The sequence below is a fragment of the Ranitomeya variabilis genome, chromosome 4 (genome assembly GCF_051348905.1).
Source record: "Ranitomeya variabilis isolate aRanVar5 chromosome 4, aRanVar5.hap1, whole genome shotgun sequence".
Lineage (NCBI taxonomy): Eukaryota > Metazoa > Chordata > Amphibia > Anura > Dendrobatidae > Ranitomeya > Ranitomeya variabilis.
In genome coordinates this window covers 738,626,464-738,644,180 of record NC_135235.1, presented here as the reverse complement: position 1 = coordinate 738,644,180, position 17,717 = coordinate 738,626,464, and the positions used below count along the sequence as shown (strand labels likewise).

Sequence of the window (17,717 nt, the reverse complement as noted above, 5' to 3'; positions counted from 1 at the left end):
TATTTTTCAGCAGGGAACTATATAGAATTATGGAATTTGTGAGGAATATGGAGAGAAGACGTTTGATAAAGCCTCAGGATATTCTGGCTACTTTGCAATGGAGGATGACTCGGAATCCGAATTGCAGGAACATGTATTTGATTCTGACAGTGATGAAGATTTCATTCCTCAGAACATATCAAGTGAATCTGAAGACTCAGAAGGAACAAATCCAGAAGGTAAGTAGTTATGTGTATTTATTTGTTCTTCCACACCCTGAGTTAGGGCCTGTGCACACTAGCAGAATTCTGGCTGAATAGCCATCTGGATATTCTTGCCGCAATACAGGCCGTACCTGCCCGCTCATGCCTGAAGCTCCGCTCCGAACCCCGGGCTGGAGCCGCTGTCAGGGACAGAGCAGCGCTTGCTTACGCGCGAGCACGGCTCCGTCCCAGACAGCGGCTCCAGCCCGGGGTTCGGAGCGGAGCTTCAGGTATGAAACTCCGCTCTGTACCTGAGCGGGCAGGTACGGGCCGGATTGTGGTGAGAATATCCGGTCGGATATTCCGCCGCTAATCCAGCCAGTGTGCACGGACCCTTACAAAACAAAAATTCTAAATATTCATCAACTTTTTTCCAGATATTCCAAGCACATCAACTGGGGATCAGGCTCATGCAGTTATGTTGCCTCGTGACCATCCTCCTGGTCGTGGACAGAAAAAATCAGCAAAACATCCCAGAAATGAAAGAACAACAGATAACGATGGCGGCGAAGGTAATGCAACAACAAACACCAGAGAAGGCGAATCTGAAGGAATAATAGTTTCAGCGGATGGTATTCAATGGAAACCTGTTGAAATTGGACAACACTTGCCTGGTAGGCGTGACAGCCAAAATATTCTTCGAGAAGCACCTGGCCCTACAGGATACGCCAGAAGAAATATCATTATCGATAGTCCTTTGAGCGCATGGCGTTTATTTTTTGATTCATATATATTGACACATATAAAGAACTGTACGCTTGCCGAAGCATGCAGGAACAATAATTTACAGTTTACTCTATCTGATGAGGAGCTAGATGCATTCATTGCGATATTCTATGCTCGTGGAATATCTGGCACGAACCGTCACTCGATTAGCAGTATTTGGTGTAATGACTGGGGAATACCGTTTTGCAAAGCGACAATGTCTAGGGACCGCTTTGTTGAAATTATGAGGTTTCTCAGATTTGATGAGAAATCTACTCGATTGGAGAGACTGCAAATGGACAAGTTTGCTCTATTTTCTACTGTGTGGGACAGGTTTATTGCAAATTGTATTGCGTGTTACAATCCTGGCCCATACATAACGGTGGATGAGCAACTTTTCCCAAGCAAAACTAGGTGTCCATTCACGCAGTACATGCCTTCCAAACCAGATAAATATGGCCACAAATATTGGCTAGCTGTTGATAAGGAGAGCAAATATCTGGCAAATGGCTTCCCTTATCTAGGCAAAGATGACACACGCCGTGCTGAGGACCGTTTAGCTGACCATGTGGTAATGAAGTTATTGGACCCGTTTTTGAAAAAAGGTCGCAATGTTACAACCGATAATTATTTTACTTCAGTAAAATTAGGTAAACAGCTAAAAATCAAAGGAACACTGAATAAGATAAGGCGAGAAGTGCCTAAAGAAATAAAATCCATGAAAGAGGAATTGTACAACACTAAAGTGTTTAGAAATGAAGACAATTTTACACTTAGTATACAAGGAAACATAGTATATCAAGGAAAGCCCAACAAAAATGTTGTCATTTTGAGTTTCGTCCATCCAGATGTTGTTGTTGCGTCTGATTCCGCTAAAAAAACTCCAGAAACGGTAAAGTTTTACAATGAAACAAAATATGGAGTAGATGTAGTGGATCAGATGGCACGAAAATATACCACACGAACATCCACAAGGAGATGGCCTGTTCATGCATTTGAAAATGCCTTAGACTTTGCGGGTATAAATGCATGTATAATATTCAAGGAGATTACCCACCAAAAAATGTCACGCAAGGCATTTTTGCAAACGCTTGTGAGAGAGTTGAGTGGTCCTTATGTCACAGATAGGGAAAAGGGTTCCACGTCCCAAGTTTCTACATGTTCAGAAGTGATGGTTCAAACAAAATTTTGCCAGATCAAAGAAAAGTGCAAGAAAAATAGATCTGTCGGCAATTGTAAGACTTGTGGTAAGTCTTTGTGTGGGCAATGTACTGCCATAAATCAAAGGCAATGCCTAAAATGCGAAACACCAAATGTTTAGAAGGTGAATTCTGCGCCATATTTTCATTTTTATGCTCCTCCACCTACATTTTCTCTGCTTTTTGTTCTTCAGTTGTTGTTTATATGTGTGCACTTGAATAAAAAAAAATGTTTGAAAAACGTCTATTATAATTATTGTTATTTTCTGTAGATAAATAAGAAAAGCAGAAAAAAAACAATCAAAAGCATTACTGTTGGATCTCACAATAATAATACATTACAAAAAATATAATTATTAATAAATAACCACAAATGAAACTCTAAAAATAAACGAAAACAAGCAAGGAGTCAAAATGACTCCTTTCAGTAGTTCTAGGCGGGGTCACGAGTCCAGTAGTCCTAGTGTTAAACAACTAAAATGTAGCTCTCTGCATCTAGGACAAAGTTGAGACATCTGATCATCACTTAATACATCTCTGCTTTTGCCTGGAAAACCCCATACAGTCTATCTGGCTTATATCAGTTTATGTCAGCCATTTTAAGCCATTGATTATAATGTGTATATATTAGCTGTGAGTATATATGAGTATACATGCAAGTGAGATCTACATGATATATATATTTCTATCACACACACGTCACACAAGCACCATGCACACAAGTAAAGCAGCACACATGAAACAAGTGCAGTTAACACAAAAAATACATTACAGAATAAACACAGCACAAAGACATTCTAAACATGAAGTCTTATTATTGCTTAATTACCTCATCCGATCCTGTCTCCATTCCACCACGATGCATCCTGCACATAGAGTAGTGGGAACTAAATGGTAAGCTCCGCCTCCAACATCACTAATCTCCGCCCCCAGGGCAATGAATTTCAAGAAGTCTGCAAAGTCTCCCATATTAAATACGTCGTATACAGCATGAGAAGAGGAGCCGGAGAGTGAAGCAGCCATAGATCTACCCTCAGAGGATATCCTGCTGCTAGCGCCACACGCCTAAGAAGGACCCGGTGCTCACTGCAGGAGCTGTCAAGGAATGGAGATGTATCACTCTCTCAGCAAGAGCCTGTGATAGAAATATATATATCATATAGATCCCACTTGCACGTATACTCCTTTATAATCATATATACTCACATAAAAGCAAATATACATCTATATACTCAACTAGTTTATAATCAGTTGCTCAACTTGACCACATGACCATAGGCCAGATGGGTCCTTGGTACTTTCCAGACACCTAAAAAACAGGAACTTAGGCCAGATGTCCTGAACTAATGCCTAAAATCTTGCCGAAATGCAGGATAACGGTGACAGCTACTTCTAAGAGTGCTAAATCAGCTAGTTACTAGATAGACTTTAGTCAGAATATGCCATGTACTCAGTCAAAGTATATTATGTACTCAGCCAATGAAATAATAGCTAAATTGTATGTTAATTTACTAACCACCCCTTTTTATACGCATCTATAAAACTATGTATCAAAGAATAAACCAGCAGATCTGGATAGAATGTTATCCTGTCACTTTCGTGCCAGTCATTCTTTCTTGAACGCTCAACATATCTGATCTGATAATTGGGAAAGGCCGCAGCACAGACAGGGATAGATTCATCCCAAACCAAATTTCCATAACATCTGGCGCCTACATGCGGGGCAGTGGGAGAAACGCATGGGGACCTTGCTGACCGGAAGGACGAGGATGCCAGCCGCTGCCTTGGCTCACGGGACGGAGACTGCAGCTCCATCAGAGTAAGGTAAGAAAATGTTGTCATCTTACCTGAATGTCCCCTGTGCCCAGTTCAGGTCTATACTTTTAGCCGGCCTGGTGTGGTCACCACCGCATTCCCAGGTAGTGTAAAAAGTCCAAGCCCGTATCCAAACCCTGGGATATAAGTCAAGGTGTCTGCTGTGTGCCGTGTTTGTGTTCCATGTTTGTGTGAGATCCGGGAGAAAAGCTGGAACAGTGACTGCTTTGTTTGTGGTTGCTGGGTAACAGACAGCAGGAGGTCAAATCACTCGATAAGCTATCACAGATTCCCATGCAGCAGGAGGGACAGGTGGTCCCGGGACAGGTAGTCCGATGTTTCAGGCTCAGATGGTGATAGCTTAGAGGGCTGCCACAGATTCCCTTAGCCGGCGAGGTAGTCAGGACGACAGGACCGGAGGGTGGTAGAATTCCCGTTTGTTGTGCTCCTCACTCAGGCGGCCCGGGCATATGTGTGCCCAGTGCGATTGATAGTTGTCTGTTCCCAGAACGGCCTGCACGTGTCACAGAATAATAAAGAGGGCATTGGTTCTCCTGGACGTCTGTATCTGTTTTGGTTCATGTCGTGTACTGTTGCTTTAAGTGCATACAATTGTAAAGAGAAGTTTTTTGTTTTTTTTTCCTTCTCCACGCTTCTCCTCTGCTACTAGCAAAGATATATCCATTGTAAATCACACTGTCACATCTGTTTTTGCAAAGTTTCCTGTTTCTGTATTCTGAGTAGTGCTAGCTACAGTGTAGCAATTTTTGAAGAAGTGAAACTAAGTGGTATCTATCATTTTTGCTGTGAGCTACTGGTTTTCAAATACGTGATTTTAGTGACTTTGGATACAGCAGCATAAGAAAGGGGAAGTGTGTGTGTGTGACTGCATTTGAGCACAGACAAAGTATAAGGAAAGCCGTTTTAACTTTTTATTCTTTGAAGTTTTTCCTTCTGTCTCTTTACTTTTTAACCCCTTCACCCCCAAGGGTGGTTTGCACGTTAATGACCGGGCCAATTTTTACAATTCTGACCACTGTCACTTTATGAGGTTATAACTCTGGAATGCTTCAACGGATCTTGGCGATTCTGACATTGTTTTCTCGTGACATATTGTTCTTCATGATAGTGGTAAAATTTCTTCGATATAACTTGCGTTTATTTGTGAAAAAAACGAATATTTGGCGAAAATTTTGAAAATTTTGCAATTTTCCAACTTTGAATTTTTATGCTTTTAAATCACAGACATATGTCATGGAAAATACTTAATAAGTAACATTTCCCACATGTCTACTTTACATCAGCACAATTTTGGAACCAAAACGTTTTTTTGTTAGGGAGTTATAAGGGTTAAAAGTTGACCAGAAATTTCTCATTTTTACAACACCATTTTTTTTTAGGGACCACATCTCATTTGAAGTCATTTTGAGGGGTCTATATGATAGAAAATACCCAAGTGTGACACCATTCTAAAAACTGCACCCCTCAAGGTACTCAAAACCACTCAAAACAAGAAGTTTATTAACCCTTCAGGTGTTTCACAGGAATTTTTGGAATGTTTAAATAAAAATGAACATTTAACTTTTTTTCACACAAAATTTATTTCAGCTCCAATTTGTTTTATTTTACCAAGGGTATCAGGAGAAAATGGACCCCAAAAGTTGTTGTACAATTTGTCCTGAGTACGATGATACCCCATATGTGGGGGTAAACCACTGTTTATACGCATGGCAGAGCTCGGAAGGAAAGGAGCGCCATTTGACTTTACAATGCAAAATTGACTGGAATTGAGATGGGACGCCATGTTGCATTTGGAGAGCCCCTGATGTGCCTAAACATTGAAACCCCCCACAAGTGACACCATTTTGGAAAGTAGACCCCCTAAGGAACTTATCTAGATGTGTGGTGAGCACTCTGACCCAACAAGTGCTTCACAGAAGTTTATAATGCCGAGCCGTAAAAATAAAAAATCATATTTTTTCACAAAAATTATCTTTTTGCCCCCAATTTTTTATTTTCCCAAGGGTAAGAGGAGAAATTGGACCCCAAAAATTGTTGTGCAATTTATCCTGAGTACGCTGATACCCCATATGTGAGTGTAAACCATTGTTTGGGCGCAGGGCAGAGCTCGGAAGGGAAGGAGCGCCATTTTACTTTTCAATGCAAAATTGACTGGAATTAAGATGGGACGCCATGTTGCGTTTGGAGAGCCCCTGATGTGCCTAAACATTAAAACCCCCCACAAGTGACACCATTTTGGAAAGTAGACCCCCTAAGGAACTTATCTAGATGTGTTTTGAGAGCTTTGAACCCCCAAGTGTTTCACTACAGTTTATAACGCAGAGCCGTGAAAATAAAAATTCTTTTTTTTTTCACAAAAATGATATTTTAGCCCCTAGTTTTGTATTTTCACAAGGGTATCAGTATAAATTGGACCCTAAAAGTTGTTGTCCAATTTGTCCTGAGTACGCTGATACCCCATATGTGGGGGGGAACCACTGTTTGGGCGCATGACAGAGCTCGGAAGGGAAGGAGCGCCATTTGGAATGCAGACTTAAATGGATTGGTCTGCAGGCGTCACGTTGCATTTGCAGAGCCCCTGATGTACTCAAACAGTACAAACCCCCCACAAGTGACCCCATATTGGAAACTAGACCCCCCAAGGAACTTACCTAGATGTGTTGTGAGAACTTTGAACCCCCAAGTGTTTCACTACAGTTTACAACGCAGAGCCGTGAAAATAAAAAATCCTTTTTTTCCCACAAAACTTATTTTTTAGCCCCCAGTTTAGTATTTTCCCAAGGGTAACAGGAGAAATTGGACCCCAAAAGTTGTTGTCCAATTTGTCCTGAGTACGCTGATACCCCATATGTTGGGGTAAACCCCTGTTTGGGCACACGGGAGAGCTCTGAAGGGAAGGAGCACTGTTCTACTTTTTCAACGCAGAATTGGCTGGAATTGAGATCGGATGCCATGTCCCGTTTGGAGAGCCCCTGATGTGCCTAAACAGTGGAAACCCCCCAATTATAACTGATACCCTAATCCAAACACACCCCTTACCCTAATCCCAACAGTAACCCTAACCACACCACTAACCCTGACACACCCCTAATTCTAATCCCAACCCTAATCCCAACCATAAATGTAATCCAAACCCTAACCCTAACTTTAGCCCAAACCCTAACTGTAGCCTGTAACCTGTAACTTTAGCCCCAACCCTAGCCCTAACCCTAGCAATAACCCTAGCCCCAACCCTAGCCCCAACCCTAGCCCTAACCCTAGCCCTAACCCTAACCCTAGCCCCAACCCTAGCCCCAACCCTAGCCCTAACCCTAGCCCTAGCCCTAACCCTAGCCCTAACCCTAGCCCTAACCCTAGCAATAACCCTAGCAATAACCCTAGCCCTAACCCTAACCCTAGCCCTAATGGGAAAATGGAAATAAATACATTTTTTTTATTTTTTTATTTTTCCCTAACTAAGGGGGTGATGAAGGGGGGTTTGATTTACTTTTATAGCGGGTTATTTAGCGGATTTTTATGATTGGCAGCCGTCACACACTGAAAGACGCTTTTTATTGCAAAAAATATTTTTTTTCCATATTTGAGTCCACAGAGTCATGTGAGGTCTTGTTTTTTGCGGGACGAGTTGACGTTTTTATTGGTAACATTTTCGGGCACGTGACATTTTTTGATCGCTTTTTATTCCGATTTTTGTGAGGCAGAATGATCAAAAACCAGCTATTCATGAATTTCTTTTGGGGGAGGCGTTTATACCGTTCCGCGTTTGGTAAAATTGATAAAGCAGTTTTATTCGTCGGGTCAGTACGATTAAAGCGATACCTCATTTATATCATTTTTTTATGTTTTGGCGCTTTTATACAATAAAAACTATTTTATAGAAAAAATAATTATTTTGGTATCGCTTTATTCTCAGGACTATAACTTCTTTATTTTTTTGCAGATGATGCTGTATAGCGGCTTGTTTTTTGCGGAACAAGATGACGCTTTCAGTGGTATCATGGTTATTTATATCTGTCTTTTTGATCGCGTGTTATTCCACTTTTTCTTCCGCGGTATGGTAATAAAGCGTTGTTTTTTGCCTTGTTTTTTTTTTTCTTACGGTGTTTACTGAAGGGGTTAACTAGTGGGACAGTTTTATAGGTCGGGTCGTTACAGACGCAGCGATACTAAACATGTGTACTTTTATTGTTTTTTTTTTTTATTTAGATGAAGAAATGTATTTATGGGAATAATATATATATATATATATATATTTTTTCTTTATTTAGGATTTTTTTTTTTTTTTACACAAGTGGAAATTTTTTTTTTTACTTTGTCCCAGGGGGGGACGTTACAGATCGGTGATCTGACAGTGTGCACAGCACTCTGTCAGATCGGCGATCTGCTGTGCAGGGCTGCAGGCTTACCAGCGCCTGCTCTGAGCAGGCACTCGGTAAGCCACCTCCCTCCCTGCAGGACCCGGATGCCGCGGCCATCTTGGATCCGGGACCTGCAGCGAGGAAGGACGTAGGAGACCCTCGGAGCAACGCGATCACATCGCGTTGCTCCGGGGGTCTCGGGGAAGCCTGCAGGGAGCCCCCTCCCTGCACGATGCTTCCCTATACCGCCGGCACACCGCGATCATGTTTGATCGCGGTGTGCCGGGGGTTAATGTGCCGGGTGCGGTCCGTGACCGCTCCTGGCACATAGTGCCGGATGTCAGCTGCGATAGGCAGCTGACACCCGGCCGCGATCGGCCGCGCTCCCCCCGTGAGCGCGGCCGATCGTGTATGACGTACTATCCCGTTGGTGGTCATACGGGCCCACCCCACCTCGACGGGATAGTACGTCATATGTCAGAAAGGGGTTAAAGTTTTTTCCTTCTGTATCAAAATTTTAAGTTTTTTGGTTGTGTACAAAGTTTTTTATGGTTTTCTTTTCTTTTGGCTTCAACTTCTTGTACCAACTTTTTGAAGGCTTTCTTTTTTTTGTGTGTTTTTTATTTTTGTTTTCTGTCATTGTCCTGTTGAAAAATAAATGATGGTCTAACCAAGAGAGCCCACTAGGGATTTTACCGATATCCCGCCAGTCCAGTCCGACCCTGTTCTTAGATGCCATGTTTGCTTTTGACAGCAGCAAGCAGTTAAACTGCCGGGGTTTTTGTTATACCTGCACCTGTGCCGTCCCTGCAGTGTACATCTATGTTTTCTGGTGCTGATTTCAGTGTCGGTAATTGAGACGAGAATTAGCATTATGGAAGATGAGTCTATGAGGAACGTATTCAGCTGCCGACTCCGAGGGAGAAACTGCTTGTTGTCTGTGGCCTAAAATATATAGGTTTTATTAGTAGATGTAAAGAAGAAAACTAAATACTGTAAAATAATAAATTTCCTCATATGTTTCCCTTATTATCTCCAGTAATTGTGTTATTACAGAGGATTTTTATGATGTTACATCGGCTCATCTTCTCATTCAGGTCTCTACAATATCTGATCCTCTTAGTGAAGATCTTCTACATAAGAAAATTTTCATGATTTATCCATCACAGATGGATATGGACAGAGACAAGATGGCGGAGAGGATATTACACCTCACCCTAGAGATCCTCTTCCGGCTTACTGGAGAGGTAAGAGATTCTGATGACATCACATTACATCATTCTTATCTATGGGAATAACAGATGGACAGAACTGGATAGGTGACGAGGACTCTGGAAATGTCTGTAGTGAGATTTATTAATGTCTCTCCATAACCAGGTTTACGCAGTAGTGAAGAAGACCTCTAAGGAGCACTGTCAGGACCCTGTGTCTGAGGGATGGGGAAGACCCCTGAGCCCAATCACGGAGCCTCAATCTCACCCTCTGATACATGAGGACATCAATGACCAAAAGATCCTAGAACTCACCTACAAGATGATTGAGCTGCTGACTAGAGAGGTGACACTGCTGGGAATGCTGGGACATTATAGAGTAACTAGCTATTGAACCCGTTTTAGGCCCAGGTGTCGAGCATTTATATTGGTATATGGTCTCCATCCTGGTATGTGCTGCTTCCATCCTGCGCCCTAATCTTGTCATGTGCTGCTACCATCTTACGCCCCCTTCCTATCATGTGCAGCCACCATCTTGCACCCCCTTCCTGTCATATGCGGCCCCCATCTTGCGCCGTGATCCTGTTTTGTGCGCCTCCTTCTTGTCATGTGCTACTCTCTTCCAGTGTCCTCATCCTGTCATGTGCTCCCATCCTGCGCACCAATTTTGGTATGTGCTGACCCCATCCTGGTATGTGCTACTCCAATTCTGCGACCCCATTCTGTAATGTGCTGTTCCCATCCTGCACCCCCATTCTGTCATGTGCTGCACCCATTCTTTGCCATTCTGTCTCTATAGCATAAGGCAGCCCCCATAGGTAGACTCTGTAGTATAAGGCAGCCCCCCACAGTCAGACTCTGTAGTATAAGGCAGCACCCCCTCACAGGAAGACTGCAGTATAAGGCAGCACCCCCCCACAAGCAGACTCTGTAGTATAAGGCAGCACCCCCACAGAGGCAGACCTTGTATTATAAGGCAGCACCCCCCCACAGGCCGACCCTGTAGTATTAGGCAGCACCCCACACAGGCAGACTGTACTATAAGGCAGCACCCCCTCAACAGGCAGACCCTTTGTTATAAGACAGCACCCCCTCACAGGTAGACACTGTGTTATAAGGCAGCACCCCCCACAGGCAGACTCTGTATTATAAGGCAGCACCCCCTCACAGGCAGACACCGAAGTATAAGGCAGCACCCCCCACAGGCAGACTCTGTAGTATAAGGCAGCACCCCCCACAGGCAGACTCTGTAGTATAAGGCAGCACCCCCCAACAGGTAGACCCGGTAATATAAGACAGCCCCCATAAAGAAAAACAATAAATAAATACTCACCTCTCTTCTTCCTGGTTCTTGCGCTGCTCCCGCTCACCTCCGGACCGTGGTGCCGGGCAGTGATGTCATCACGCCCCCTTGTCAGTGTCAGCGTCGGTGACGTCAGACGCTGACAGGGGGATGATGGGAGAAGGAGCGTAGCGCTCCTTCCCTCATCAATGCGGTCAGCTGTATCAGCTAAGATGCTGATACAGTTGACCCTGCAATGACAGGCGGGGGGCCCGCTTGCTCAGGGGCCCATAGGGGCCCGGGTGGCAGAGCAGGGAAATCGATTCGCCCTGCTCTGCCTCAGAATGTAACTGTATTGGCGCACTGTGCAAGCCTATACAGTTACAGTAGCGTAGCTCCGGGTGGGCCCCCTCTGAGCACCGGGCCCGGGGCGATGGCCTCCTTTGCCCCCACGGTAGCTACGCTACTGCCGGATACGTCCGTCACTCTGTGGGGTCCAGACTGCACCGGCGTGTCGTACTTGTGCATGCTATAAAGGCTATAAAGGGTAACGCTCCTAGCATTATATTATAGATGCTGTGAAGGGATCGGGGATGATGGTATTATTGTATGTGTCAGGTTCTTATAAGGTGTCAGGATGTCGCCGTCTATTTCTCCATGGAGGAGTGGGAGTATTTAGAAGGACACAAAGATGTGTACAAGGACATCATGATCAAGGTTCCCCAGCCCCTCACATCACCAGGTAATAGACAGGACTAAATACACACGGCCTATAATTATCTGCATGTAAAGAATGAATTCAGTCCCTGTATGTGCTTCTTCCAGATCTATCCAGTAAGAGGACCACACCAGAGAGATGTCCCCGTCCTCTTCTTCCACAGGACTGTAAACAAGAAGATCCCAATGTCCCTCAGGATCATCAGGTAGATGGAGAGAAGGAGTCAGGAGTTCTCCCCTATGATGTGTTGACTGCTGTGAAGGTCTTGTGCCCAATCTTGTTTTATCCATCAGTATTATTATTATTATTATTATTATTATTATTATTATTATTGCGCCATTTTTTTCCATAACGCTTTACATGTGAGGAGGGGTGTACATAATAAAAACAAGTACAATAATCTTGAACAATACAAGTCACAACTGGAACAGGAGGAGAGAGGACCCTGCCCGCGAGGGCTCACAATCTACAAGGGATGGGTGAGGATACAGTAGGTGAGGATAGAGCTGGTCGTGCAGCGGTTTGGTCGATTGGTGGTTACTGCAGGTTGTAGGCTTGTCGGAAGAGGTGGGTCTTCAGGTTCTTTTTGATGGTTTCGATGGTAGGCGAGAGTCTGATATGTTGTGGTAGAGAGTTCCAGAGTATGGGGGATGCACGAGAGAAATCTTGTATGCGATTGTGTGAAGAGGAGATAAGAGGGGAGTAGAGAAGGAGATCTTGTGAGGATCGGAGGTTGCGTGCAGGAAAGTACCGGGAGACGAGGTCACAGATGTATGGAGGAGACAGGGTGTGGATGGCTTTGTATGTCATGGTTAGGCTTTTGTACTGGAGTCTCTGGGTAATGGGTAGCCAGTGAAGGGATTGACAGAGGGGAGAGGCCGGGGAATAGCGGGGGGACAGGTGGATTAGTCGGGCAGCAGAGTTTAGAATAGATTGGAGGGGTGCGAGAGTGTTCGAGGGGAGGCTGCAGAGCAGGAGGTTACAGTAGTCGAGGCGGGAGATGATGAGGGCATGGACTAGGGTTTTTGCAGATTCTTGGTTTAGGAATGTACGGATCCGTGAAATATTTTTGAGTTGGAGGCGGCAGGAAGTGGAAAGGGTTTGGATAGATCAGTGTCAAGGATTACCCCAAGACAGCGGGCTTGTGGGACTGGGGAGAGTGGGCAGCCGTTTACTGTAATGGATAGGTTCGTTGGGGAGGTCGTGTGAGATGGGGGAAAGACGATGAATTCTGTTTTGTCCATGTTAAGTTTTAGAAATCTAGCGGAGAAGAAGGATGAAATAGCAGATAGACATTGAGGGATTTTGGCTAGAAGGGTGGTGATATCTGGTCCAGAGATGTAGATCTGTGTGTCATCAGCATAGAGGTGATACTGAAAGCCGTGAGATTCTATGAGCTGTCCCAGGCCAAAGGTGTAAATGGAGAAGAGCAGGGGCCCAAGAACTGAACCTTGCGGGACTCCGACAGATAGGGGGCGAGGTGAAGAGGTGGTATGTGAGTGGGAGACGCTGAATGTCCGGTCAGTTAGGTATGACGAGATCCAGGATAGGGCCAAGTCTGTGATGCCAAGGGATGAGAGGGTCTGCAGCAACAGGGAATGGTCTACTGTGTCAAAGGCAGAGGACAGGTCCAGGAGGAGGAGGATAGAGTAGTGCCGCTTGCTCTTGGCGGTTAATAGGTCATTGGTGACCTTAGTTAGGGCAGTTTCAGTGGAGTGGTGTGACCGGAAGCCAGATTGAAAGCGGTCGAAGAGGGAGCAGGAAGATAGATGGGAGGACAGTTCAAGATGGACGTGTTGTTCCAGTAGTTTTGAGGCATAGGGGAGAAGTGATATAGGGCGATAGCTAGATACAGAGGATGGGTCAAGAGAGGGCTTTTTGAGGATAGGTGTGATTGCGGCATGTTTAAAGCTTGAGGGGAAAACACCAGTTGTTAGTGATAGGTTGAAGAGATGGGTTAGGGTTGGGATGAAGACTGTGGCGAGGTTTGGGATGAAGTGGGATGGGATCGGATCAAGTGCACAGGTGGTGAGATGCGATCTTGAGAGTAGAGTGGAGAGTCTGTCTTCTGTAATGGTGGAGAAGTTGGTTTTGGAGGTGGAGGGCTGGGTAGTTAGAAGGAAGGGTTCTGGGGGTTGTCGACTGAAACTGTCTCTGCCTCATTTTTCAAGCAGAAGATTGAGAACATCAAAGTCTTCAGCAGAGATGAGTGGGGAGGGAGGAGGCGCTGGGGGGCGGAGGAGAGAATTGAAGGTGTTGAATAACTGTTTGGGGTTGTGGGACAGGGAGGAAATAAGAGATGAGAAGTAGGTTTCTTTTGCTGTGGCGAGTGTGGTCTTGAAAGTAGTGAGGGACTGTTTGAATGCGATGAAGTGCTCGTTGGAGTGGGATCTTTTCCATCTCCGCTCTGCAGCCCTGGAAGCTCACCTCAGTTCTTTGGTCAGGCAGGTGTGCCAGGGCTGTCTGTTGATTTTGTGAGCCTTGGTATGTGTGAGAGGGGCAACCGATTCCAAGGCTACAGCTATTGTGGTGTTGTATAGAGCGGCGGCGTCATCCGCATTGTGTAGGGAGCTTATGTCTGTGAGAGGGAGGAGGGATTCAGAAAGTGAGTGTAGATCAAGGTGTTTAAGATTTCTGCGAGGGTGTGCAAGTTTGTGGAGTGGGGATTGTAGACAAGGAGTGGAGAGGGAAGAGAATGTGAGAAGGTTGTGGTCAGAGAGTGGAAGAGGTGAGTTAGAGAGCTTAGATAGGGAGCAGAGGCGGGTGAAGATGAGATCCAGTGTTATCCAGTATTATATGTTTTATATTTGTGTAATGAGAACGGTGGAGATGGCAGGGTTAGAGCTGATCATAGATGTGACTTCTCCATCTGTCTGTGACTTTTACAATATTTGTTTCAGGGTGCTGGTTAGGAAAATTGCGCAGGAGGCCACGCCATTTTTTTCCTAATTAAATACATGTACAGTAATTTTCACACCCACTGTGCTAATTGTATTTGTCACTGACATCTATATATCTACCTATTCTATACGTATTTACTGTATGTAATCCATCTCTTCTATCCTGCAGTGATTTTACAGTACACGGCACATGAATTGCCAGCTTTTCTTCTACTTATCTATCTATATAATGTACAGCTCTGGCAAAAATTAAGAGACCACTGCAGAGTTTTATAAAAATCAGTTTCTCTACATGTCTGATAGCCATTCCATTCCAGTGTCAGTTGAATTCCAACCAGAGTACACCTCATTCTACTTAATGTGCTTCTGATTAGGTCATCACCTGAACCAAATCTTATTTAATGAAGGCAAGTATAAAAAACCTGCTGTGGTGTTAACAATCCTCTTGCAGTAGGACAAGCTGAATAGCAAAACAAGTGCCAGTAATATCCCAAAAGTAATAGGAAGTTGAAAAGAAAAGTATTAAGTGAGGAAAAGAAGGGCTCAATTATGGCTTTACTAGCAGAGGGACACAGTGAGCATCATGTTGCCTCCATCCTTAAAATTTTTAATACAGCAGTCCATTACAACAAGGTCAAGCAGCAGACATTGGGGACAACAAAGCTACAGACCGGCAGAGGGCGAAAACTACTTTCCACTGACAGGGATGACCGTCACCTTATTCGAATGTCACTCAGCAACCGCAGGATGACATAAAGTGACCTACCAAAGGAATGGCAAATGGCAGCCATGGTGAAGTGCATGGCAAGAACAGTTCGTAACAGGCTCCTAGACGAAGGCCTCAAATCATGTAAAGCTAGTAAAAAGCCATTCATCAATGAGAAGCAAAGGAGAGCCAGGCTGAAGTTTGCCAAAGACCACAAGGATTGGACCATAGAAGACTGGAGCAAGGTAATCTTCTCTGATGAGTCTAATTTTCAGTTTTGCCAAACACCTGGTCATCTAATGGTTAGACGGAGACCTGGAGAGGTGTGCAAGCCACAGTGTTTTTGCACCCATTGCGAAATTTGGAGGAGGTGATGATCTGAGGAAGCTTCAGCAAGGCTGGAATTGGGTAGGTTGTTCTTTGCGACGGACATATGAATCAAGCCACTTACAAGGTTATCCTGGAAAAGCGGTTGATTCCTTCTGCTCAGGCAATGTTTCCCACCTCTGAGGACTGGTTTTCCAGCAGGACAATGTGCCATGCCACACAGCTAGGTCAATCAAGGTGTGGATAAAGGACCACCACATCAAATCCCTGTCATGGCCAGCCCAATCTTCAGATCTGAACCCCATTGAATACCTTTGGAATGTAATCAAGAGGAAGATCGATAGTCACAAGCCATCAAACAAAGAAGAACTGATTACATTTTTGTACCAGGAGTGGTATAAGGTCACCCAAAAGCAGTGTGAAAGACTGGTGGAAAGCATTCCAAGACGCATGAAAGCTGTTATTAAAAATCATGGTTATTCCACCAAATATTGATTTCTGGACTCTTCCTGCATTAAAACACTAGTATTGTTGTTTCTAAATGATTATGAACTTGGGTTTTTTTTGCATTATTTGAGGTCTGCAAGCAATGCATTTTTTGTTATTTTTACCATTTCTCATTTTCAGAAAATGAATACAAAATTTATTGCTTTGAACTTCGGAGACATGTTGTCAGTAGTTTATAGAATGAAAGAACAATTTACATTTTACTCAAAAATATACCTATAAAGAGAAAAATCAGACAAACTGAACATTTTGCAGTGGTCTCTTAATTTTTGCTAGAGCTGTATATATACATAGATAGATGTGTGTCACTGACATATATACTGTATATATCTATATAGTCTATGTGTTTATATCTATTCTATTCTAAACTGTCATGCTGTGATATTACTGTACGTGGCACATGAATTGCCGGCTTTTCTTCTTATCTTTCTAATAAATATATATATATATATATATATATATATATATATATATATATATATATATATATATATATATACAGTGGGGAAAAAAAGTATTTAGTCAGTCAGCAATAGTGCAAGTTCCACCACTTAAAAAGATGAGAGGTGTCTGTAATTTACATCATAGGTAGACCTCAACTATGGGAGACAAACTGAGAAAAAAAAATCCAGAAAATCACATTGTCTGTTTTTTTAACATTTAATTTGCATACTATGGTGGAAAATAAGTATTTGGTCAGAAACAAAATTTCATCTCAATACTTTGTAATATAGCCTTTTTTGGCAATGACAGAGGTCAAACGTTTTCTGTAAGTCTTCACAAGGTTGCCACACACTGTTGTTGTTATTTTGGCCCATTCCTCCATGCAGATCTCCTCTAGAGCAGTGATGTTTTTGGCTTTTCGCTTGGCAACACGGACTTTCAACTCCCTCCAAAGGCTTTCTATAGGGTTGAGATCTGGAGACTGGCTAGGCCACTCCAGGACCTTGAAATGCTTCTTACGAAGCCACTCCTTCGTTGCCCTGGCGGTGTGCTTTGGATCATTGTCATGTTGAAAGACCCAGCCACGTTTCAACTTCAATGCCCTTGCTGATGGAAGGAGGTTTGCACTCAAAATCTCACGATACATGGCCCCATTCATTCTTTCATGTACCCGGATCAGTCTTCCTGGCCCCTTTGCAGAGAAACAGCCCCAAAGCATGATGTTTCCACCACCATGCTTTACAGTAGGTATGGTGTTTGATGGATGCAACTCAGTATTCTTTTTCCTCCAAACACGACAAGTTGTGTTTCTACCAAACAGTTCCAGTTTGGTTTCATCAGACCATAGGACATTCTCCCAAAACTCCTCTGGATCATCCAAATGCTCTCTAGCAAACTTCAGACGGGCCCGGACATGTACTGGCTTAAGCAGTGGGACACGTCTGGCACTGCAGGATCTGAGTCCATGGTGGCGTAGTGTGTTACTTATGGTAGGCCTTGTTACATTGGTCCCAGCTCTCTGCAGTTCATTCACTAGGTCCCCCCGCGTGGTTCTGGGATTTTTGAAATGCTGACCCCACGGGGTGGGATTTTGCGTGGAGCCCCAGATCGAGGGAGATTATCAGTGGTCTTGTATGTCTTCCATTTTCTAATTATTGCTCCCACTGTTGATTTCTTCACTCCAAGCTGGTTGGCTATTGCAGATTCAGTCTTCCCAGCCTGGTGCAGGGCTACAATTTTGTTTCTGGTGTCCTTTGACAGCTCTTTGGTCTTCACCATAGTG

At 43.9% G+C, this 17,717-nt stretch overlaps 1 protein-coding gene across 1 annotated transcript in view; it reads left to right on the top strand.

Annotated features, from left to right (window-relative positions):
- LOC143767995 (uncharacterized) overlaps positions 1-17,717 on the top strand; it is an 85,956-nt gene that overhangs the window by 24,836 nt on the left and 43,403 nt on the right. Inside the window, exons 2-5 of the mRNA XM_077256600.1 lie at positions 9,438-9,587; positions 9,718-9,897; positions 11,452-11,575; positions 11,659-11,813. Coding sequence (XP_077112715.1) covers positions 9,438-9,587; positions 9,718-9,897; positions 11,452-11,575; positions 11,659-11,813 — 609 coding nt within the window. The remainder of the gene's footprint in view (positions 1-9,437; positions 9,588-9,717; positions 9,898-11,451; positions 11,576-11,658; positions 11,814-17,717) is intronic.